Genomic DNA, 24786 nt, shown 5'->3' with positions numbered 1-24786 from the left:
TTATTTTGTAAAATAGACGCACTAAGAAAAAATATCCAAAGAAAATAAGAGTTACTATACTAACTGCCATTTTTCCAGAACCATGGCCAACCACACCCCAGAAAGTAATCGTACCTGGCAGTGTCACATCTGCAAGCGTTCAAAACCTCCAACCTGCCACTTCTTATCATTTAAGAATCATCGCCGAAAACCGTTTGGGACAGAGCGAACCTAGTCAACTCGTACAAGTTACTACTACAGAAGAAGGTAATTTTTACCTTTCACCAAGCTCAAATAAAATATACCTAAAAATTGTTAACATGATATTATTTTCCAGTACCCAGTGGACCACCATTGGACGTACGCGTGGAAGCCAAAAGTTCAACAGAATTAACAGTTAGTTGGGACCCACCACAACGAGATCTATGGAATGGAAACATCCTGGGATATTATGTGGGGTTTCAAGAAGTAAGTTAAATATCCATTTATATTAATTATGCTTAAAATATAGTATAAACAGATTAAATAGACCAATAATCAGATTAAAAAGAGGTCCTAGTATTATTAATAAATTTCTCAAAATCTTCTACTCCAGCTAAACAGCAATAGCACAGTCCTAAGCGCAAGTGGTCCTGGCGGAGCATCTTATACCGTAAGAACGGTTGAGGGCACAGGAGTGGCGCGAGCTCGTACGACGTTGTCAGGGCTTCAGAAACACGCAGCGTATGCCATTGTAGTTCAAGCGTACAACAGCAGAGGCGCGGGGCCTGCCTCGCCACCAACCACTGCTACTACTATGGAAGATGGTAAGTCTGCATTCTAGTGAACTACAATATGTCTCGACTCCTTAACAATAATATCTATTTCTTCTTATCCTCTTTTCAGTACCCAGTCTACCTCCCGGATCGCTACAATGTACGGCACTAAGCTCCCAATCAGTTCGTGTGACTTGGGAACCACCACCAATGCGTGGACGTAACGGAGTGTTACAAGGCTATAGAGTAACATATGCCCCTGTCACGGACTGGTATGGTAAGTGGATCCTATAATCAGATTCTATATTTACATACTCATAGCAGCGAATATTCTAACTTGCTTTTCAAAAGACATGCCAAGTTAGATGTTAAAAAACAACTATTTACAGGAAGTGAAGAAGCAGTAACAAAGCAAATATCTGGATTGCATACAACGCTATCAGGACTGCGTCGCTACACAAACTACTCCGTGACTGTGTGCGCTTTTACTGCCGCGGGTGATGGTGTGAGAGCAGCGCCTGTTTATTGCCATACAGAGGAAGATGGTAAAAATATATACTTCTATATTTAAAGACTATTCCTTTGTAGTTAAATAGTCTGTATAAAACATTTTGGTCAATCTTTAATTGCAGTTCCATCGGCACCAGCGGATATAAAGGCAGTAGTATCATCTAGAAACAAAATTTTGGTATCATGGCTGCCGCCTGCTTCCCCCAATGGTGTTCTTGTTGGATATACACTTTATATGAGTGTCATAGAAGATGGAAGGGAAGTAAGTATTGCCCACATATTATTATATTATGAGGTATAATAATTATGAGGTAGGTCGGTACCTGACCACTTAACCTTGAAATGATTATTTGCAGGAAGGGACCCACAAACGCATGCTCTCACCGAGCACCTTATCGCACGATACTGCCAGATCTCCACCACGGGCCACTCATCAATTCTGGGTATCAGCCTCTACACGTCTTGGCGAAGGAGATGCCACGAGAGTTGTCACCGTACTGCCCTCTGATAGTGGTACATGCATTGCCATATCTTTTAATTTCAATTATAGCATTGATTACCTTATATTGAACTCTCAAGAAGTTAAGTATTTTATTACCAGGATTGGGTAGATCGATAGATTTTGGCTCACTATTCTATGTATTATTTACAGTGCCCGCTAGAATAACATCATTTAGCCGAAGCATAGTAACACCTTGGAAGGAGAACATTTCACTGGCATGCAACAAAGTTGGTATTCCAACACCTTCTACGACATGGAGTATGAACGGTGCTCTTTTGGAATCCACGTTGCGGAAAAACGTGTCAAGCGACGGCACCCTTATAATTAGGTGAGTAATCTATTGACTTGACTAGTTTCTTCTACGCGTTTGATTCAAATAGCTCTATATTTTTTAACAATATCTAACCTTAGTAAAAATGTATTATTTTTACACAGCATGACACAATACGCAGACAGTGGAAACTATACTTGTTTGGTAGAGAACGCCCACGGACGCGACGAAGTCACGTATGGCGTAGAAGTCAAAGTGCCTCCTCAGCCACCAGTTTTGGCGGTTGTGGATTCCTACGCAGATTCTCTGCATTTACAGTGGAGTGATCAGGGAGACGGTGGCAGCCCAATTTTAGGTAAATAACTACAGATGAATGAAGAATATTGTAGATAATAAGCTAATGCCAACTATGATTAGCTGGCGAAAAGACTAAAGCCTAACGAAAATTATATTACACATACCTGCCAAAGAATTTTTTGCAAGTAGGAACGTTATCTAAGACTGAACCTGACAGAAGACTAAAAGAGGTTTTACTAGGCCAGAACAAATAAACAAAATAAAGACGAATATAATTATAATTTCCAGGTTATGTAATAAACTACAAGCGCGAGCACGGGGATTGGGAAGAACTGCAGGTAGAGGCCGGTACATCGGAACACGTGCTTCCTAATCTTTGGTGTGGGACCCGCTACCAGTTATACATAACCGCTTTCAACCGCATCGGCACGGGCCTGCCTTGTGATATTGTGCACGCGTATACCAAAGGCACAGGTAAGGCCTGCGTCTTACCTTTAACCTACCTAAAAAAATTATTTGCCTGCGAAGGATAAATAGTTTTAAGTATGTATAGTTTTATTTAACTTTCTTGGGCTTAAACAAAATTGTACAGATTTCTCATCGACTTTTCCAGTGCCTGTAAAACCGAAACACTCGCAAATGATCACTCTCAACACGACAACGGTCACCGTTTGGCTGGATTCATGGGGTGATGGGGGTTGCGGGATTTTATACTTTGTCATCGAGTACCGAGAGGTCAGCCAATCACAGGTTAGTAAATAAGTAATTATCTAATCTCGCTTAAATTTTATTTAAGTAAAAGACAGAAAATACGGTTATTTGGAACCACAGTATAGAAAGAGGTACAGATATTATTTGAACAACGTGGATCCATCCATCTTAGAACCAAAATGCTCTCAGTCGCACTCAAAATTTACCGTCGGTGATGGCACCATAGGCAATATTCATCTGAGCCACAAGTTTTGTCATATAGTTTTGTTTTAATTTTTACGCAGCGCCTTACGACAGTACTAAATCGCTTGTATGTTTTTACCGGAAGAACTAGTTACTTTGATTCAGGCTTCAGCCTCAAAACATTCAGCGAAAAACATTCGAGTGATTTAGTACTTCAGTACTAAATCACTCGAATGTTTTTACCGGAAGAACTAATAACTTTGATTCAAGCCGACCTGCCCATTCATAAATTGGAAGTAATTGTAAACGAAAAAAAAAACTAATGTCTATCATTTCCAGTGGCGCCTCGTGTCAAACAGCGTGCAAGCCACAGAACGAGTTTTCAGCGTCACGGGACTATCGCCTGCCACACACTATCAGTTGCGAATCACTGCTCACAACAACGCAGGACATGCGCTCGCGCTTTACAACTTTACAACGCACTCGCTTAGTGGCAGTAAGTAAAAAAAATGTTAATACGTAACTGTAAATGTTAATATGTAGATTTGACAGAAATCATGTAGTATTAGTATTATACATAGTATAAAAAATGTGTACTGACCTCATTATCATAGTCCGCTTAGTAGACACAATTTTCTTAGCTGGCAGTGACATGTAAAGCCAGTTTGAATAAAGCTTTTTTGCATTTGAGTTTATTTTATTTTAAGCACATTTAAAAGCAATACTTATTTATAAATAATCACATTTATGTCAAGGTTATAAAATAGCAAAGCAACATGGATAAATAATTCATTTATTATCATCCAATCAAATAAAAAAGCATAAATTAGTTATGATGTATACTATTTTTTGTACCACTATGCGAAACAGAAGAAGCAAGTAAGGTAAAGCAAAGCAACACGATGCAATTGTCCATCAAAAACTAGCTACAAAACTAAGCTGAAGCTGTTTGCATCATTACAGTGCTTGAAGGCGAAGTGTCCCCTGCAGTCCCAGCAGCGGGCACCAGATCCTTCGGCGGAGCTCGAGTGTTGTTGCCTGCAGCACTTTCTCTTCTCGTTCTAGCGGCATTGGTCGCAATTGTGCTTCTGGTGCGAAGGAACAGTGAGTACCTGTTTGAAAAAAAAAACTTTATGAATACCTTTCCCATAAACTTTACAAATAATAAAAAGATATTTAAATTGTATTGGTTGTTTTTAATACTATTGTCTCGTTAAGTGAATTTACCACTAGTTTGGACTGCCCTTTCAACCGAGAAAAACCAGTACCTAAGAAACTAGGCGGTTGCCCTTATCAAATATATAATTTAAGTACCTACTAAATTTATACAATGTTTATGATAGGAATGATGGCGACAGTGCTTTTAGCTATTGGAACGTCAAATTCAATTCTGAAAATAATTTTCTCTTAAAATAACCAGAATTTGTTCGATTTTACAATAATGTTGGTGTGATAAATATTTCACTCTTAATTTGGTTTATTTTCAGAAGCTGGTCCAACGGAAACAGCGCAACCAGAGAGCGGTGTAGGTGAATCCCCATCAGTCGCCCAATTGCAGAACAAAGTGAATCGCGATCAACAATACTTGGCGACCAGAGCACAACATCCGGCACCTCAACATCATTACAAACACGCTTCTAATGGTATGTGCTGATTTTGACCCTACCTGTATCTATATAGACTGGAGACAAATCGTGAGCAGAATAAGCTTTGGCGTTTTGTCCATGCACCAAAGCAGCACATTTCTTATTTCAATATATTACACTGTAGCGTAATTCCTTAAAGATGTGCGCGCGTGATTGATTACTATAGATAGGTACGACTATCCTAATATTGGAACATTTTGAAAATTTTCGTCATCGAAAATTTCGGATTTCGGATCATGGTCCCATAACCCATTACCTTACTATGAATACTTTGTTCTACTTGAAATAAGCTCCGTAAAAAAATAGTTATTTCTATATCATTCTACTCAGAATAATGATTCCATTAATTTACTAATTTTACTTTGCTTAACTATTCAGTTTGCTTTTAAATCAGTTCCGTGAATAAAAAAAAATAAACCGTTATAGATCAACTGTTGATCTATTGTTTATTGTTTACAGAATACATTGAAGATATCTGTCCGTACGCGACGTTCCAGTTAACAAAGCCTAGTGCATACAGTGAAAGCAGCTACAGCGGGAACGTGTACAGCGGCCCCTACCACTCCGTGCGAGGTTCATTCGTCTATCACGACCTCAAGCAAAACGATAAATATAAAGTAGGCCTTTAATTTCATAATTTGCATGGTAGAACTTTGTTATCCGTTTTAAATTTTTAGGGTACAACAAGGTAATATTTTTGAGCCCATCTTCTTTCTCATCTTTAACATTCATTTTTATACCATTAATCTAAGTGTCGAATTGAATGTAGATATTTTTACTATTGTTATTTAGACTAACTCTATTATCATAGATCCGAATGCTTAAAAAAAATAGTATATGAAACATTATCGTGTTACAGGGTAAAGAGCCAGAATATACAAAAGTACGAAGAAAAGGAAATAGGCTTAGAGATCCACATTCAGAAAGTCAAGGTACGCATTATGAATGCAAAATTTAAATCGAATAAAGCTTGTTTATAAGTAGTTAGGTACATTAGTTTTATTTTACGTAGATGCACCTTCTATTACTTAAGTTTACTTTAACCCATTTATGTTATAAGTATTGATATTTGAATTTGACAAAATGATCGCCTTTTATGCAACCTGATGGGAGCGTAACTGGTGTTGTAATTTATAAAGGTAAGCATGCACATAATGTATTGTATTATCCTTATTAATCTTTGATTTTATTTCATTATATCTATCTAGAATTCTTCTCATTACTGCCATGAACTAGATCTATTGAATGAACCTTTCATTTCCTCAGCTTTTAAATATCCAGCATTCATCCATCTGTCGTCGTCGTTTACATTACCATCGACTCTAACAAAAGAAAACAATCACGTCATACATCTTTTTCTACTCAGACACTCTTTACGTGCTTTTCCGCTGTGTCAATGATATTACAAAAACGACAGGTGACAGAAAAAGTTTCTTTATATAATATAGCCACATAGCACGACTTTGATACTCTCAAAAGGATTCTCGTCATAAATCTCATCAGGATTTTTAAAATAAATTGTCGTTTCCGTGATATCAACACAGCGTCATATCCCAAGGTATTGAGCATCGCGTTATCGTATCGGTGTCGTTACGTTACAGAGTCGGACAACTTGGGCTCGACGGACTCGGAGGTGAAGAAGATACTAACGCTGCACCTGCCCATTACAGAGTACGAAGACGACGCGAGCGACGACGCGAGCGCGCCGCACTCCGACAGCGAGCCGGGCGCGAGGCTGCGGCCTGCGCACCCTACCGCTTGTAATTCTAACTTTATACAAACAAGACAAGATGATGCCCGCGGATCATGTTTTAGATTTTTAAATACCTAATGGTACCTCTGAAGTTCCGGGATAAAAAGTCTGTCTGTCTCCGGGATGCAAGCTACCTTTGTCCTTTTCGTCAAAATCAGTTACACGGGCGGGTCTAAAAATCACGTGTGATCTCTGATTTCAAGCTTTTTCTGTATCAAATTTTGTATCAAAAATCGGGCAAGTGGTCTTCGTCTTGTACAAATATAAAATAGCGTTGGTTTTTGTAGAATTATATTTAAAAAAATATAATAGTGGCTTTACAGCTATTTTTATCTTTCCATGCCAAACCTAAATCCAATAATAACGCTAAGTTTTTGCTAGGATTTTGATTACACCCTGTATAATCTAATAGTATAAAATATAAAGATAGATATATAGTTAGATAGATAACAATAAGTAATTATGTTATGCAGACCCGAGCGTAGAGCGGGAGTCGTCGTCGTCTTCGTCGGGCGAGTCGGTGGGCGGGGCGGTGCGCAAGGCGTTCCCGTCGCGCAAGGGCAAGGCGGGCGCGCTGGGCAAGCGCCACGTGCGCTCCTCCAGCGGCTACAGCAGCCACAACGACGAAACCACGTTTAGGTGAATCCTGCAACACTTTCAACTACACGCCAGAACACATTATACGAGACTGTATGGAAATTATTAGCTGTTTAGTTGGTTTTAGTTCGTATAAGTTCCATTCATATCTACAGACATACGTAGCAGATACGTTTAGTTTATATATTCCACGAAGACCGCTCAGCCTTAGTTGTAGTAGTGAGTGTACTGATAAGCGTTAACGCATTTGTGTGCGTAAGGGCGTTTCCACATTATCCGATCCGATATCGGATAAAGAAAAACTCAAAGTACTCGCGTGTACTTTCTAATTTGTCTGACGTCGTCTGTGAGTGTCTATCAGCTATCAGCTGGTAGATATGAATATAAGTGCTTTTGATGTGTCTGCCACGCTACGTGCTGTACTTTGCTACGTGCAGGTAGATGTGAATCGACCTTTATTATTTTTAAAGTGATACTTCATATGCCGCCATTGAACACAAGAAAGGAGAGACAAAAAAAATCCTAATAATTCCTAAACCACTTAGCTTCATTGAAAAACCGCGGTAGGTACAAGAGCGGCCATGAAGTCTCATTTTTAAGCTTTTTATTGATCCTATGCACACACGCCTTGTTCTGACAATACGCTATTTTGAGGGTTCAGAAACTAATTTGTTGATGAGTTACATACGGTTACTTATTTAGTTGATTACATTATTAGCACTATACAATACATACACATAGTAAACACTTTGGATATTGGTATAAAAATGTAATTTAAATGTACCTACCCTCACTTTTAAACGATTCGAAATACTGGAAAAATATTCCTGCACACAGTGTAACACTTTTTATTTGAAAAAAATTATGTTACGTTTCAAGCACTTCGTTCGTTATTTTCTTTTTACTTCGAAATACTGGAAGAATATTTCACACAGTGTAACACAATTGGCTATAGATATAGTACCAAAATAACCCCTGGTATTACACAGTAGCAAAATATTTCTCGATCCAGTATATCGAACTACCCGTCGTACACCGAGCACATCCACCCTCCGTCGCGGTTTTCAGACGACACCGAGTGCGAGGGGCACCCGCGCCGCAAGCGCGCGCACGCGCTCGCCAGCGACCCCAAGATGACACGCGAAGCCTTCCAGATTAACGTGTGAAACACCCCTAAGGTAAACCCCATATCACGGAAACGCAACACGCAATGTATGCCAAACCTCGTCTTACCAACGTCATTTCGAAAAATACGTGTAACTTTTATGCATTTTTGGCGAATGGTATTGGCGAAAAGTGTTTGCAAAATAAGAATTTATGTACGTTCTAGATACGCTATATTTTTTACGATTTTTAGTATTGAGAAAGTTTTGCTCAGTGGTTTAAATTTCTATTATAAATTTTTAGTATGAGTTATTTTATAATACAATAATATCAGTATTTTTAAGTTACTTATCGAAAAAAAATGTAGCGTATTTTTCTTTTCTTATGCTTACGTACCTAATGTATTCTTACTGCTGGTCTCGTTCAAAATTTGAGGAATTAGTCCAAAATGTACTTGGAATCTAAGCCGAAAGTATTGAGGATACATACTTAATAACGAAAATTGTGATCATACTTCGAAACAATTCTAGTCTGATTTTACTGATGATGTATTCAACCTTTGTGATTCAATTGTGGGGTCAATTTTCAGTTTACAAGTTCCATTTGATATAATGTTAAAAGCTGTTCCTATTTACCTATTTGCGATCAAATTTTGACAAGGAAATGGTGATTAGATTTATTTATACGAACTATACTTTGAACTTCTATGTAAACAGATTGGCCTCACAAAAATTCTTGCCAAAATAACTCAATATTTCTAGGCATGTAAATATACTGTAGATAGATAGTTATAGTAAAACAATTACTCACACCGCGAGACGGTTGTCAAAAATCTATGTATCGAAAGGTTCATCTAGCTAACTTTCTGTTACCGGTGTAGTAATACTGCCACTGGGTTAACAATGTATGCAACTGAATTATACACGAATTAGTATATTATTAATTAGCAATACAATATTGATTTTATAAATTGATATGCTTCGCGATTGATAATAACACATAATATATTTCTATATATCACTTGATATGCATGTGTAGATTTCTTACGATCGTCTCTTGGACTATTAGTGCCACGTATAACAATAATCATTTTGTACTCTGTACTCAAAACTCCGAGATATATAAAGAACTTTATGAATACGTTAATGCGATGTTATAATATAACAATGATAATAAGCAGGGTGCTTACTAAGCGCGGCAATATCGCGATGCTATGCTTTGTTTGGCAGATCAGTTGATGTGAACCTCTGCCTCGAGAGAGGCATGCGAATTTGCCTCGGTCGAGGCGCGTCCATACCAACCGCGCTACCAGGTAAAGCAATGCCCCACGTTGCTGCTGGGCTTAGTAAAAACCCAGCTATTTATTAATGAATATGTATTTCAAAAAAACTGTCAAAGGCTCTAATGGCGACGTTTTGTAAATATTGTTGTAATAAATGTGTATTGAATATCAAATGTAAAATTAAGGAGAACAATAATTAAAAGTAAATTTATATTTTAAAAGTTTATACTTAATGCCTTATTGACCAAAGTCGTAAAACTAGTTACGGATACGATTCCAGAGTTGTATCACATATTTAATTATTGGTCTAAGAGCTGGTGGACGATTTCTTCTCAGCGTCCCATACCGGTCTAAATTGCATCTACATCATCATCATCATCAGCGATCGGGCTGTGCAAATCCAATTCTTATCCACCCCTTTAAATACGCTCACAACAATAATATCCACGCGATATTAATTACTATTCTGAGAGGAGACCCGTACTCAGTAGTGGGGCGGAAATGGGTTGATCATGATGATTAATTACTAAGAAAAAGGTTTTAAGAAAAATTTGTAGCGGTAAAAAGCTTGAAGGAATCGTTTATCAGCTCTCAGTCTATATGGATTGTTTCATTGTTGTAAAGTTTATGGAAACTGGTCGTTTTCATTGGGAGATAAAAAATCTTATCGCTGTCTATAAATAATAACCTTAAGACATAATAATATGTAAATGGTAAATTTTAAAATACCTTACTTATTTAAACGTAGATATAATATCGATCAAATGTATAAAAAAAATATGAAAAAATGTTTTTCTCACATTTTCCACATACCTAAACTAAATAATAATTCTTAATGTGTGAATGAAAGTATTTTAACGTGTTTTAATCGTTTTTTACAATTTCTCTGTCGTTTTAAAAATTTATAACATAATAATTACTTGATTAAAATCGTTTAAATATTTTTATTTTAACGTCAATGTGAAGTTACAGAAATATCTACGTTCTACATTGTATTAAAATATTAAAAGAAAATCTGGTTATAACCATTCCAGTGAAAAAATTGCATTGATTACGTGTGCATAATATAAACGCGTTTTTAAAAGGGGATGAATTTTTCACCCGTAATTTATTTACTATCTAGAAATATCACACCTATAAATTCTCCACACGCTCCTCTTAAATCAAATACTTTACTTAAGATTCAATTTTTCAATGAATTAGACTAAATTTTAACGTAAGTGTTATGGAATTTGGAATCTTAAGTACTGTTGAATAACATACCTTATTCTATATATCAGCTCTTAACCTACAATAAGGATGTAAAGTAACAGTGTTAGAATATACAATCCTCATTAACAGTAACACAAGACAATACACTTACCTATAGTTTGGTGAATACGGCAGAAAGTTAACTTTATAATATTGTACAGTGGATTGGTATTTCTGAACGTGCACTAGAGACGAAATCCGTAAACGCAGAAAAAAGACGCGTACATATTGTACAAGTAAAGGACATACCTAATAAAAAAAGCATAAAAACGAAATATATAGCCGTTGCAGAAAAAGAGAATCACGTCTTCGAATATTGCTGCAATCTGTAGGCTTACCACGAGTTCGAGCTCCTCTGGACAACGTTGACAGATTTCGAATGAATCCTCACATTCGAGAACGAATATTGTATACAATATTGTTTGAGTAAAAGACCTAAACTCGTCTATACATCCAAAGCCAGAACATAACTGCTTCAAGGAGGAACTTTGTTAAATAAAAAGTGGCAGTACTCAATAAAAAAACGATCAATCGGTCAATTTTAGTCAATCAGCCAACACAACACAACAGTTTCTCAACACAAAACTATATGACAGTTATAGTACAGTGCGGTTTCTTCGCCTCTTATGCCCACTACGAAATACCACTGTCACTTTACCGCGTAGTTCTAGATTGGGTGTTGCATACGTTTTATACGGTACGACACGTTTTTTATGTGGGATTGCGTGTTTTTTTATATAATTTACAATCGTTTCCGTTGACTCTCTTTCGTAATTCCAACGAAGACTGCCCTATATTTAATTGAGATCTATTTTATATATAATCTAGTCACAAATACCTAATGCTAGTTAATCGAAGTTAATCATTTAGTAGTTTTAGCAAATGTAATTTAGTTCAAAGATTAAATAATTTATCTCGGTAAAAGGTCATGGATATGGGGAATAATCTTTAAGGTTTTCCAAGCGAAATGTTGCAGATTATATCAAATCATAGACAAGGCCTGGACGGTCATAAAATATCCCGACAACTGCGCAATAACGATAAATATTGTTGTAACGATAGTGTTGCGATATTTTATTGATTGTCTGGACCTTGCCTTAGTTAATTAAATAAGAAGTTCGACCACAAACGCACAAAACACAAGTTACGTTCACTTATTTTACGTGCTTATTGCATTTGACAGGCCAGATTTTGTATACATTAGTCATATTTAGTTTTTACTATAAATCTTAAAACGGTTACATACTTATAAGTAGGAAGAAGGTTATAACAGCTCAATGGTTATAATATCTCAAATATCAACAGTTTATTATTTCAAGTGACAATCGCCCTATTTAAAGATACTATGTTTCGTCTTAAACAGCTTTAGTCGAAAAAAAATCACAACCACACAAATGATTTTTGCATTCCTTTAATCATTTAGGGAACAAGCGAACAAGCAACTTTTCAATGTCAGCAACAGTAGGTATTTCGTCAGCCACACCAAGATAAATATCGCGTCGCATCATTGACAATTAATATTCATTAAGAAGTAGATTGATATAAGACAAAAAGTGGTGCATAGACAAAAATTCTAATTCGGTTATACAAAATCTATCCACGGACTTCGTCTGTGTTGGTGTTAGCTGGCGGGCGTGCTCTGCCTTTTTGGAGTGTTTTTTTGTGTTAATACTGACTTTAAAGCGCTCTAAGGGGGTGCCGTGCGTGTGTCAGCGAGCGCCGGTACAGACAGGGTCCATACTTGTATAGTTTAACTAACTTGTTACAAATAACTACAAACTTGACATTGGCTAATCTTTGCAAAGCCAGACGAGAGAGACAAAATCTATCTACGAAAAGAAGTTAATATAGTGCTCTCTCTTTTACGTAATCCCATATTGATAGAGACAAAATTTCAGTGGGCGCTAACCATTTTGAGGCACCAACCAATCACAAACAAAACCACGTTTTCTAATTGAATTTCGAATGTTTTTTGAAAACATTCCCGAATTGAATTTCAAATGTTTTTTGAAAACCTTTTCGAACGTTTTTTGAGAACATGTTTGTGATTAATTGGTGAATGACAATGGTTGACGCCCACTGAGTTTTTTGTCTCTATATTTTGTATGTGAATTACGTGACAGAGAGAGCACTATATTAACTTATATCCGCGGATAGAGTATATTACCAGTTCAGTAGGTACCACCCTTTTTCCTAATATTCTATGCGAAATAGGCTGGCAATTTCGGATCTGTCGCGTTATTAGTTTAAAGATTTCCGAGTGAGCACCAATGTGAACGTAACTAGTTAACTTCCGAGCTCATATTCCTTTGTGTCGTATATTAAGGACTACAACGAAAATTCGCACGTCTAGACACAAATTTAAAAACAAATCCATGTCGCATCCTCACGAATTTCATCATTTCCGATCTAGTCAATGTACCATATCATTTTTAATGTTATGTTAATTATACATTGATACACGTACATAGATTAAGAAGTTAGTTAATCATGTTGTTACAGATATGTTTTTATAAAAACCAAATGAGTTATTAGGAAACAGTATGATGTGAACGAAAATAAAAATTCATTTAATTGAGTTTGTTGTTTTATTTTACATTTTGAAATGTCTTATATTTTTAAAATAATTATCTAATTATAAACAAATTAATAAAAAAATATTTATTTCTTTATATATTTAGTTAAATTAAATTGACAATAATTTAAAGTAAGCCTAATTTGTGCCAAAACTCGGGTCCATCAGGGATCAGATTTCGATATCTTTTGACATATTTTAGCATTTCGATCGCGATTGGTCATCACTAAAATATTCTGCGATTATTTTACTATCAAATAAATAAGCTTTGTATTACACACCTATCGCGGCTGAATTGCTAAATGTCAATAACGATCCTGAGGAAATAAAGCCCGAAGCTGATTGGGATTACAACGACAAAAGCCGAAGGAGTAATCCTGATTTCACCTAAATTAGATTAATATTACAAAAATTGCGATTTAATTTTATTTTAATTAATAAAATGCAAAAACAAATACAATATCTTGCCAAACTGCACAGTAGTTTGCTGGCGAGTAAACGGTCAGAAAAGTTACTATTGTAGTCACATCGACAAAAGCCACCTAATATGGCCTAATTAAATTAATACATTAATTAACGACAAAAGCCAGATTAATGCCACGTATTATCGCCTAAATTAATTTAATTGTATAATCACACCACAAGTTTTGTACAAAATTATGACTTGTACTGTAACTGTCAACTTTACTCACTTGTATCATAATACATATTACACACATTGCATTATGCATACTTTTAAAATAACTACATAAAAGCAATTGTCCCTAATCATATAATTTTACTATCACTATCTGTACAACAGAGTGAGGGAACTCTCGGTTTGATCCTGAATCGACGACATGACAAATATTAGGCTATAGTGATGTAAAATAAAAACAAGTGTAAATTAAAAATTTATAACACCCCCGACAAGTGAAGGTTACAGTAACTAGAAAAGAGCTGATAACTTTCAAACGGCTGAACCGATTTTCTCGGATTATAGCTAAGAATACTCTCGATCAGGCCAGCTTTCAAACAAAAAAAACTAAATTAAAATCGGTTCATTAGTTTAGGCGCTACGGTGCCACAGACAGATACACAGACACACAGATACACACGCCAAACTTATAACACCCCTCTTTTTTGTGTCGGGGGTTAAAAAATAGGGCTACTTCAGAGCTACCTGTGTCAAAAGTTTGACATTTGACACCTGCCTATAACGTCAAAGCCTCAATGTTTTGTTAGAAGTTCCCTAACTGTCATGAACAGTGGTATACGGACTACACGGCAGAATAGGCAATGTTCGTGTCACTCACTCAGTCACTGTCACTGTCACTGTCATCAGCCGTGAAGTCGAAGGGGCGGAAGTTCTTCCGGAACGCCGCGACGTGCGAATCCTCCTCTTCCCGGCTGAGCAAACACTGCTTCCAGTCCGCTTTGTCTTCGCAGTTGAGTATCGGCGGGCTTGATAGTACATCTCTGAAATATAACCGGAAATAAATTTATAAAACTCCTTGATGCCTTCTAGCATCAGTTTTCCTCTCCAATTTTAATATGGGTACCTTTAAGTCAAGTGTTATATAATGCAGCCTAAGATGGAGCGCGCTTACCTACATGCCTATGCATTGAAGGTATTTAGGTTATACGTGGCAGGAAACACGGATTCCGGAAGGGCATTCCACAACTTAGCGGTTCGTATCAGAAACATTGAGCAAAAACATTTCGTGCGAGTGGATTGGATATCGACCACATCAGGACTTGGACTTGCTATATGATATTGATTTGGACTGCATTATTGATCTGGTTGCATTATTAATCTGGATCGCTCCTGGATTGTTTCCTGTTTTCTTATCTGATGATTATTTACTTATAACCCCTTTATTTTATTCAACCCCTTCTTTATAGATTTTATGGGCACTTACCTGCCAAACTGTAGCGGGAAGTATTTGCCCGTCTTAGCGTATATCTGTTCGCCGGAAGGTAATTCCGCGTGGAAGTAAGGCGCGCCGGGCAACGTCACTTGTGATATCTCCGTGTAGGGAGGCAACACTTCCATTTGGATACTATTTATACCTGCTTCGTCCTGAAAAGGCGTTTTTTTTAAATATTATTTACTACAGTAGGATTCAAACTTATTGGCAGTCGTCACTCGGATGTTGCTCTCTCTTTGAAGGCTCTCTCTGTTATGTAATACCATACAAATGACAAAGATAAAACAAAAACAGTGGGCGTTAACCATTTTGAGTGATCAACCAATCACAAACGAGTCAGGATACATTTTACATCATTTTTTAGAAAAAGTAGGTACTATCATTATCATCATCAGCCTGTGGATGTCCACTGTTGGACATAGGCCTTCCCTAAAAAGCGCCACCACACCGGATCCTCAGGAAGGTACTATACTTTCCTTATTTAATATCACTTCGCTTTTCGCCTCTACACTACTGATAAAACAATAAAGGTAAGTAAATCTAAAGCATTACCTGAAAAACCTCCAATATCTGCTCATTGCACGCCTTAGGGACAGGCACACACTGTATCTGCATATGCGATGTGCGGTAGTTCCTCTCGAAGAATACTACCAGTTTGTCCATTGAAGAGTAAAACTTTTTCAACACCTCTTTGAATCTTTTTATTTCCTTATTTACTTCATCAGGTGCCTAGAAACATATTTTGAATGTTTTTTTTTTTCTATTTAATAATAAGCATCTGTGAACTGACGATAATAAAAAAAGTAGATTTAACTGGAAGTAGGTATTAAAGTTTTAGGCCTGGTTTATACACTTAAATCGCTTGGCGGCACGTCTCAGCTTATGAGCTGGTGGTAACCACAGCCGAAGCCTCCCGGACCAAGAGAACCGCAAAACACCGCAACGCTATTTACTGCTTCAGATAAGTCTTTAATTTTTTCAGTTTAAACAAAAATCTTCAAGAAAAATCATCTCGGACTTCGTTTGTGGTGGCGTTTGCTGGCGCGCGTTGTGACTTTTTGGAGTGTTTTTTTGTGAAAATTGGCCGGTTTTTGTGTTCTGCTGGTGTTTATTGGTGGTGGAACTGACTGGGAAGCGCTCTAAAGACGCGCCGCGCGTATGTCGGCGGGCGCCGGCACAGACGAAGTCCATACTTGTACCTCACTTATACATATAGTTTCCCTCACTTGTAAATAACTACAAACTTGACATTGGCTTATCAGTGTAAAACCAGATGAGAGGGGAAAAAAAACATCTCTGTTCTAAATTTCGTCATAACTGGTTAAATGGATGGACTATGTGTGGTGAGAGAGATAGACACACTTTCGCATTCATAATATTAGTATGGATTACACACATACCTTGGTAACACTCTGATGATGCGCAATAGGCAATATAAGCACGTGGTACGGCGTTAGAGGTCCCTTGGGTAACGCTAAATAACAGTGGGTACCCACACAAATCACCAAGTGCTTTTCCACCGAAGGCGACGATAGACAGAACCAACATGTATCTGAAAATAAAACTATTATGGAAGCGTCTAGAATGCCACATACGGTCCTTTGATATAAAAATTATACTACCACTATTCCATAAAAAATTGATCCTTAAATAATATAAAGGTAATTTACGTTCAGGAACTTTTAACACGTTTTTATTAACTCACTTTCTCGTCAGTCTGTTTGTTTATCTGTTCGACACACATATTGCAATCGATTGTAGAGCGATATATCGAGCTAGACATATTGCAATTGATTTTAAACTAACTTCTCGATGAGCTAGAGGCTTAAATTTTTAACATAGTTGGAACTGGATGACAACGCAACATTAACTTGCTTTCTTTGCCTTTGACTTGCTAACATAAATGTGAGAAAACAATAATAACATAGATTCAAAACGAATTAAAACAACTATTAAATAAAATAAAAAAATAAAAAAAGACATGGTATTATCAAATTATGTTTTTTTTAAATGTTCAAAATGTAAATATTTAGTATTTTTTTGTTTATTTTCTTTATTTTGCATTTCACATGTAGGTAAATTACACATGAAACCCTGTAAGGGTATGGCAAAAAATATAGATACATTAGAAAATTGCTACACTTATGATCAAACCTGGATCAAATTCCTTCCTTTTTCGTTCAGGATTATCCCCGGATTTTCTTTTCCTTTTTCCATGGTCATCATCTCCAGCATCCATATTGAAAAAGAACTGCCCATTGCCAGTAACCTAAAAGGATTTAAAGGGAAAAAATAGTTATAACCTACACCTTCAGTGAAATAAAATTAAAAATAATTTTGGTTAAGTTGTGATTAGAGATTATCTGTTAGAACAGCCTTTTTATTCTGTACTTGGTACTGATTCTGATCATAACTAAATAGAGTACCTATTCGCATTCTTTTCTTACCAATGTAATAAGAAAAGGACATACAAATTTAATTTAATTTAGAATGTCAAACCTCGTAACTCTAGGTGACAGTCTCAAGCATCATGTTTAAAGTAGAGTAACACTAAAATTTTGAGTATTTCATTCAAAATTCTGTGAGACCCGTGCTCTGTAGTGAGCCTGCGATGAGATGATGATGATAAGTTCAAAATTCATAACTAAAATCTAATAGACAAATAGACAGACAGACACACTTGCGCGTTTATAATATTACTAGCTGATGCCCACAACCTCATTCCCGTGGATATGTTTTTAAAAATCCTTTGGGATAAAAAGTAATTCCATTGATTTTCCGGGATAAAAAGTAGCCTACGTGTTAGTCCAGGGTATAATCTATCTCCATTCGAAATTTCAGCCAAATCCGTCCAGAAGTTTTTGTGTGAAAGAGTAACAAACTTCCATCCATACATACAAACTTCCGCGATTATAATTTTTTTTTAAATATTAGCCATGCTAATCATGACTAATAGTCCCCTTTCCCCACCAATTAAGCGTAAAGCTTGTGCCAGGAGTGGGTACGACAATAGTGGGGTTTGAACCGCCAACTTTTCGGAATTCAGTGCGCTCTTCAACCGTTGAGCTATTGAGGCTATATATTATTAAGTAGGAAGTAGGATTAGTATGATTACCTTGACCACTTTTCCTGGCTGATGCTGCTTCAACATATCAGGGTCATACGGACAGGGAGTCTCATCAGTCGTACTCTGCAATAGGTCCGTCATCCGCATCTTGGAGATGGGTTGTAGAGAACACGCGTATATCCATTTCTCTTTGTTTTTGTTACCCACTGGAGCTAGTGCAAAGAATCTTGTGGCACATTCTTTGTAATCTTGATGTACGCTTTGATTCCTGATTGATTAAATTAAATTATTACTAGAATTATTTATTGGGATGAAAAGATAAGTCTTTATTTATTTGCCGGATAAATCAAAACTAAATATGTATATTATAATCTGTATTAATTTTGTGGTGTTCAATAAAAGTATATCCCATCCATCTATACTATAATATTATAAAGAGGAAACCTTTGTATTTTTGTATGTTTGTATTGAATAGGCTCAAAAACTACTGGACCGATTTCAAAATTTCTTTTACCATTACTTAGAGGGATTCTTCCGAATCCGTATAGGCTATATTTTATCCCGGAAAATAGATAGGATTTTTCGTGGTAGTGTCCACCCGTGCGAAGCCGGGGCGGGTCGCTAGTTCAATTATAAAGACACAAAATCTTTACTGAAATTAATACTGTTTTTAATGGTCAAAATAGTTTGTAGTATGATTTCAGTGAACAATATAATCACAGTTTTAAGTAACTTTGCGGCATTTTTTCAGACCTAAGAGCGTCTGGTATATGGTTATACAATATGTATTATTTAATAGATGAAGCCTGCATTAATTTAGCTTTTTAAAAATCGAATTGGAACTCTGATTTTCTGGAATAGTCTATGTCCATCTCCAGAATGCAAGCTAATGTACCACATAGATGATGCACACATCTTCGTCCACGTGAATTTAAGTCTTTTTTTTTCATCCCGTAGGAACTGTGATTTTCTGGGACCACAAGTAGCATAATATCCTTCCACAAGATGCAAGCTATCTCTGTACCAAATTTGGTCAAAATCGGTGAAAGCCTAGCACACAGACGGACAGACAGACACACTTTCACATTTATAATATTAAGTATGGATTATAAAAATTACCTGTATGGCTGTCTTTCATAGTACTTCTCTGCTGATGGAACAAAATGATACCTTGGCTTAATGTGAATGGAAAGCCATGCTATCAGGTCTGATAGACAGTCAGGTTCAACATCTGCCTGAAATAATAATGAATCTTGTATTAAATAATATATTTGATTTGGGTATTATACTTTTGACGACCTTCCTGACGCCATGGTGAGCGCTGTGGTCTATAAGTAGGAAGTCCCGGGTTTGATTCCTGACATAGACAATTTGGATAATACTGTCCAAAGTGTGCCTGACCTAGTCTGGTGGGAGGCTTTGGCCGTGCCTAGTGTCTACCTTACCGGCAAAGCAGTGCCACCAAGCAATTTAGCGTTCGTAGCTTCAAAGCAATAAGGCCGCTAATTGCACTTCTATTTTTATTGTTTATTCTACTTAAAAAGACATGTCTTTCTTTTTATGATGGTGTAAAAAAGTATATCTCATTCATTCATTCAAGATTATGTAAATGATAAAAAAGCATGGATTTGACTCGCTCCAGCAATGCGCGGGGCTGCAATTGCTTGTATAGTATGGAATATTATTGTAAATTGAACAATTGAAAAGAGCAACCGCCGAGTTTCTTGCTGGTTCTTCTCGGTAGGAACGGCATTCCGAACCAGTGGTAAATCATTTGAAGATTCAAAAGCACTTGTAAAAGTTTATTTGAATAAAAATCTATTCTCTTCTATTCTATACAAACCTTCTGCAAGTCATCCTGCTGTATTCCCGAAGGCCACAAAGTTGTTATCAGTATATCAACTCCCCTGAACTCACTCTGCCCTCTGAAACAGGCGTCCCTAACTGCACTGCAGTCACTTGGCTCAAATGTACACATTGGTATGTCTTTGCCAAGTTCTCTTCTTGACAAGCCAGTCAAATAAGCTATTTTAAGCTCGGAACTAGTGGTGAAAATGCCTCTCTTTCCTGAAAAAGTTTAATATCTAATTCAAAAATTTAAAAGTAACCTACCTCAACCCTGGTAATGGGTTAAATTATTTTTAGTAAAATTATCATAAATATTACCTGTGCGCATTAACATGGCACCTGGCTCGAAAACAACCCTCCTCCCACTTCCAAGCGCGATGTCCCGCTCTCGCCGTGCCGCCGCGCCGTACGAGACCAGTAGCGGCACGGCGAGAGCGGGGCATCGCGCGGGGAAGTGGGAGGAGGGATTGTGTTCGAGCCAGGTGCCATGTTAATGTGCACGGGTAATATCTGTCCACTTCCACACCACTTTAAGCTGCATCACTTGCCATTGGGTTTGATTGCAGCCAAGTGCTACTCTATCCATACTAATATTATAAATGCAAAAGTGTTTCTGTCTGTCTGCTAGCTTTTCATGGCCCACCTGTTTGACCAATATTGATGGAATTTGGTACAGATACCACAGTCACAGAGAAAGACATAGGCTACTTTTTATGCCCAAAAATCAAAGAGTTCAATTAAATTGGGTGGACAAAGACAACTAATAAACAATTAAAGTAAAAAATCTTACCCATATAGATAACATTAGGAACAATTTCTGCTCCTTCCTCACAATAATATTGGACGTGCTCAGGACTAGATGGACCAAAAACGTATGTTGTAACTGGCACTGTAAAAAATATTAATATTTATACTTTGAAATTCTATGCAACTATAACCAGCACTTGTAGATGTCATAGAAGTGTTGATAGCCTAGCGGTTAAGATGTAGGCCACCTTCTCAGGGGTCCAAGATTCAATCTTGGGCACACCCCTCTAGCTTTTTAAAGGGCTGTGCACATTTGAAGCAGTTAGAGCAGCTAGTATTACTTGTATTAACAGTGAAGGAAAACATTGTGAGGAAACCTGCATGCCTGAGAGTTCTCCAGTGTTCCTGTAGCCAATCCCCATTTGGACACTCACATACCCCCAGTTTGGTTGACCAAGGCCAAAGCCTTCTCATTGAGGGGATACCCGAGCTTACTAGTGAGCTAGTGATGGGTTAATGATGTTGAATGACATGTATCTAAAAATGAACTCAGATTAAGAACCTATAACATATTACATATAGGTAATTTATCAATCTATTTGGTGATACAAAGTGGGACATACTGGCAGGGTTATCTGTCACCATGCTATTAGTTCATCAGTGAATCCTTGCTGCGCATGCTATAGGAGAGCACAGTACTCATCCCCTTCCTAGTCATCCTTTAGCTTTAGCTCTTTTTATCATCCAATATCTCTACTTTTGTGTTTTATAACATAAACAAGGATACCCACCTTTTCTTGTTCCCATTCGGTAGGCGTCTAGTTGCGAATTATCTGCGCCAAAAAAGTTCCCCACACATAACAGAACTTCAAATGTTCCTGACTTCTTGACTATGGATTCGACGCGGGAAAACAAAGTATTGAAATTTCCATTTACATCACCACATACAAGTCTGAAAGAAAATAATAAGAAGCCCATTAAAAACCTCTTATTTAATCAATTAAATAAAGAATGTAATTTATTATTTCATTTGAACTTACGTCTTCTGCTTCTCTGCCATTTCTTATTTCAGGAAGATGCCAGCTAGAAACCGCAAAACAAATCACATAATATTAGAGAATAATTTTGTAATTAGATATACACAGTTGTTTTAGGTTTTCAAAATAAACTAAATATAATAAATAAACTTATTAATTTAATTTTTCCCCAAGAAATAAAGCTCTATTATTTTTATTAGGGATGTCAACGATACCATACATCCGATACATTGATGATCGTTAAACCTCGATGTGTCATCAGTCATTCATAAAAATCGATGTTAACATCGATGTTTTGATGAATGTTGATCGTGGGAACATCGATGTTTTTAAGAACTGAGTTACATCCCTACTTGACATGACAGTGACCAACAGTGACTGACACACATTGACACATTTTAGAATGAATGTTGCCAGCATCTGTAATATTATTTTTTAATTTGGCCATAGGGTGGTTGAGACTAAAATTCACGACATTGGCTGTTCAAAAATACAAATCGATCGATGTGGAAAAAATATGGATAAAATTAATCACCAATCAATAATTTTTTGCGCTGCTGCGCGCCGCCGCTTCAAATCACAATATTTGACGCACTTACAATGCTACCCGCGTGGCTATATGGTAAGACGTGTCTAAGTAGGTACTATAAACATGACTTTGATGATGACTGTCTGTGGCATGATGACATATTTTATGTCTGTAATCTGCATTTTTTTGACATTTGACATCTCGTTCACAGATCTCGTTTTGTCTCGGTGGTTTTGTCTGTGGTTTTGTTTGTTGATCATGGAGGATTGATTGTATCTTTCGTTTTAAAATCATTTTAATATACTAAAAATTGCTCAAAATATTACATTATGGGATCAGCCAGTAAGTTACCTGGTACTGGTTTAGAAGATGTTGGAGTACCCGGACAAACTTTTCTGCGAGATGCTCTAACAAGTTGCACCGATCCGCTAAAAGCAATCGAAGAGTTTCAACTCGAGAACGGTATCCTGCTTCCTTCATTGAGACCCATGCTGCCGTTACTCGATCTGCACGGTGTCCGTCGGCTAGATTTTCATACATCCGTATTGGAAGAATTACGAGATAAGCTCATATCACACATTAACGAAATGGGCACTAAGGATAAAAAGGAACACGAGAAAAAACTCAAGGAGCTACTCTCCAAAAGCTTCCCTGTGGTCAAAGTGAAGGCTATCAGACCAATTATTATGAGTATTCTAAAGAACACGCCGCACATTGATGATAAATATTTAAGAGTACTTGTTCGTGATAGAGATTTGTACAATGATACAGATACAGAGGTAAAGAGACAAATCTGGCAGGATAATCAGTCCTTATTTGGTGATGAAGTGTCCCCACTGCTGAGTCAATACATTAGAGAGAAAGAGAACGTATTATTTGATCATGAAAATTTAAATAATCTTTTTTTCTCTCCTTCACCAAAAGTGAGAAGACAAGGGGCAGTTGTACAGAAGCTAGCACATATGGTGGGCACCAGCATAAAACTGTACGATATGGTTCTTCAATTTCTCCGTACACTGTTCCTCAGAACTAGAAATGTTCATTATTGTACTCTGAGAGCTGAACTTCTCATGGCCCTACATGATGCTGAAGTACAGGATATAATATCTGTTGATCCATGTCACAAGTTCACGTGGTGCTTAGACGCATGCATTAGAGAAAGAAATGTGGACATTAAAAGATCTAGAGAACTTCAAGGTTTCTTGGATAGTATTAAGAAAGGACAGGAGCAAGTACTGGGTGATCTCTCTATGACCTTGTGTGATCCATATGCAGTTAACTTCTTGGCTACTTCAGCGATAAAGATACTGCAACATTTAATTAACACAGAGGGGCTTCCCAGAGATAATACAATTTTGATTCTTTTATTGAGAATGTTAGCACTCGGTTTGAGTGCTTGGGAAATTATTGATTCTCAAGATTTCAAAGAGCCAAAGCTTGATAGTCAAGTGGTCACAAAGTATTTACCAGCCTTAATGTCTTTAATGGTCGATGACCAGGTACGGGCATTGCATAACAAATTACCACCTGATGAAAGAGAGTCTGCTATCACAACAATAGAGCATTCTGGTCCACCTCCAGATGCTTGCGAAGCTTACATGCGAGAGAGCTCAGTATGTGGTGTCCTAGCTATGTATTACACACTTCATGCAGCCAAACTACGAGACAGAGGAGCCATATTAAGGATCTTGAGTATTTTAGGCAGCTGTAAAGATGGTAGAGCTTACGAGGATCCATTCTTACATGCAATTGTCGCTTTACTGATACAATTACCTGATGAATTTCAAGGGGAAGACTTCAGTACTGTTTTATTTGATGAATTCTTCTTTGCTGGGCTTGCAAGGGACAATGTAACCAGGCATTTACTAAAGCTTTTATGGTACATACATCCCAAGTTGCCAGAGACAAGAATACAGACTTTGATGAAGGCTTTACAGCCTGGGGCTCAGCACAATGAGTCTGTGCATAAGTTATATGAATCTCTGCAGCTGAAAATGCATACACAGGTGGAACCAGTTGCGAGCACTAGTGAGATGGAATATTTGGACTCTCCGTTGATGAGTGTCCCAACTCCTGCACCTTATCACATTATTTAGTTTTAAAATTCAATTACACAACTATATTCAACACATACTTTAATATTCATAGTTGACTATTAAATTATAGCAAAAGAGTTCTTAGTTTTCAACTTCCTGTTTAGTTTTTTTTTTCTTTATATCTCTTGCATCTGCA

The 24786-nt window shown here is 37.0% G+C and overlaps 3 protein-coding genes across 7 annotated transcripts in view; 2 read left to right on the top strand and 1 right to left on the bottom strand.

Moving 5' to 3' along the window:
• Positions 1 to 10048, top strand: part of LOC123875464 (Down syndrome cell adhesion molecule-like protein Dscam2) — a 227211-nt gene extending 217163 nt beyond the window's left edge. The window contains exons 20-38 of one of the 5 annotated variants that reach the window (XM_045921300.1): positions 79 to 246; positions 317 to 447; positions 575 to 785; positions 865 to 1011; positions 1124 to 1279; positions 1367 to 1506; positions 1601 to 1757; positions 1897 to 2074; positions 2182 to 2372; positions 2603 to 2788; positions 2928 to 3064; positions 3548 to 3704; positions 4172 to 4312; positions 4699 to 4851; positions 5314 to 5471; positions 5714 to 5786; positions 6456 to 6614; positions 7081 to 7246; positions 8217 to 10048. In XM_045921300.1, the coding sequence (XP_045777256.1) occupies positions 79 to 246; positions 317 to 447; positions 575 to 785; positions 865 to 1011; positions 1124 to 1279; positions 1367 to 1506; positions 1601 to 1757; positions 1897 to 2074; positions 2182 to 2372; positions 2603 to 2788; positions 2928 to 3064; positions 3548 to 3704; positions 4172 to 4312; positions 4699 to 4851; positions 5314 to 5471; positions 5714 to 5786; positions 6456 to 6614; positions 7081 to 7246; positions 8217 to 8370 (2963 nt within the window). In that variant the 3' untranslated portion in view covers positions 8371 to 10048. Of the gene's footprint in view, positions 1 to 78; positions 247 to 316; positions 448 to 574; positions 786 to 864; positions 1012 to 1123; positions 1280 to 1366; positions 1507 to 1600; positions 1758 to 1896; positions 2075 to 2181; positions 2373 to 2602; positions 2789 to 2927; positions 3065 to 3547; positions 3705 to 4171; positions 4313 to 4695; positions 4852 to 5313; positions 5787 to 6455; positions 6615 to 7080; positions 7247 to 8216 lie in introns of those variants that run through there. The other 4 variants (XM_045921302.1, XM_045921301.1, XM_045921299.1 and 1 more) reach the window with 4 other exon arrangements.
• Positions 10049 to 14480: 4432 nt separating this feature from the next.
• LOC123875476 (CWF19-like protein 1) lies at positions 14481 to 22277 on the bottom strand. Its single transcript, XM_045921320.1, has 11 exons — positions 22029 to 22277; positions 21780 to 21940; positions 21032 to 21130; positions 20237 to 20460; positions 19513 to 19628; positions 18442 to 18661; positions 17481 to 17595; positions 16727 to 16878; positions 15879 to 16055; positions 15318 to 15478; positions 14481 to 14874 (listed from the first exon to the last, which is right to left on the bottom strand). The coding sequence occupies exons 1-11, from the start codon at positions 22046 to 22048 to the stop codon at positions 14712 to 14714; spliced, it is 1608 nt and encodes a 535-aa protein (XP_045777276.1). The 5' UTR covers positions 22049 to 22277; the 3' UTR covers positions 14481 to 14711.
• A 500-nt stretch (positions 22278 to 22777) lies between these two features.
• On the top strand, positions 22778 to 24742 carry LOC123875473 (negative elongation factor B). The gene has a single exon (XM_045921318.1). The coding sequence runs from the start codon at positions 22884 to 22886 to the stop codon at positions 24648 to 24650; it is 1767 nt and encodes a 588-aa protein (XP_045777274.1). The 5' UTR covers positions 22778 to 22883; the 3' UTR covers positions 24651 to 24742.
• Positions 24743 to 24786: the final 44 nt, after the last annotated feature.

The sequence above is a fragment of the Maniola jurtina genome, chromosome 20 (genome assembly GCF_905333055.1).
Source record: "Maniola jurtina chromosome 20, ilManJurt1.1, whole genome shotgun sequence".
Classification (NCBI taxonomy): Eukaryota; Metazoa; Arthropoda; class Insecta; order Lepidoptera; family Nymphalidae; genus Maniola; species Maniola jurtina.
This window is presented reverse-complemented; position numbering and strand designations above follow the sequence as displayed.

Bases quoted from the DNA above. Each gene is read 5' to 3' on its own strand.
- LOC123875473 (XM_045921318.1), top strand. From the start codon at position 22,884: ATGGGATCAGCCAGTAAGTTACCTGGTACTGGTTTAGAAGATGTTGGA.
- LOC123875476 (XM_045921320.1), bottom strand. From the start codon at position 22,048: ATGGCAGAGAAGCAGAAGAC. The intron at 21,941-22,028 runs GTAAGTTCAAAT...ATTTTCTTTCAG, and splicing joins ATGGCAGAGAAGCAGAAGAC to ACTTGTATGTGGTGATGTAA. The intron at 16,879-17,480 runs GTTTGATCATAA...TTTTATTTTCAG, and splicing joins AAGGAAGGAATTTGATCCAG to ATACATGTTGGTTCTGTCTA.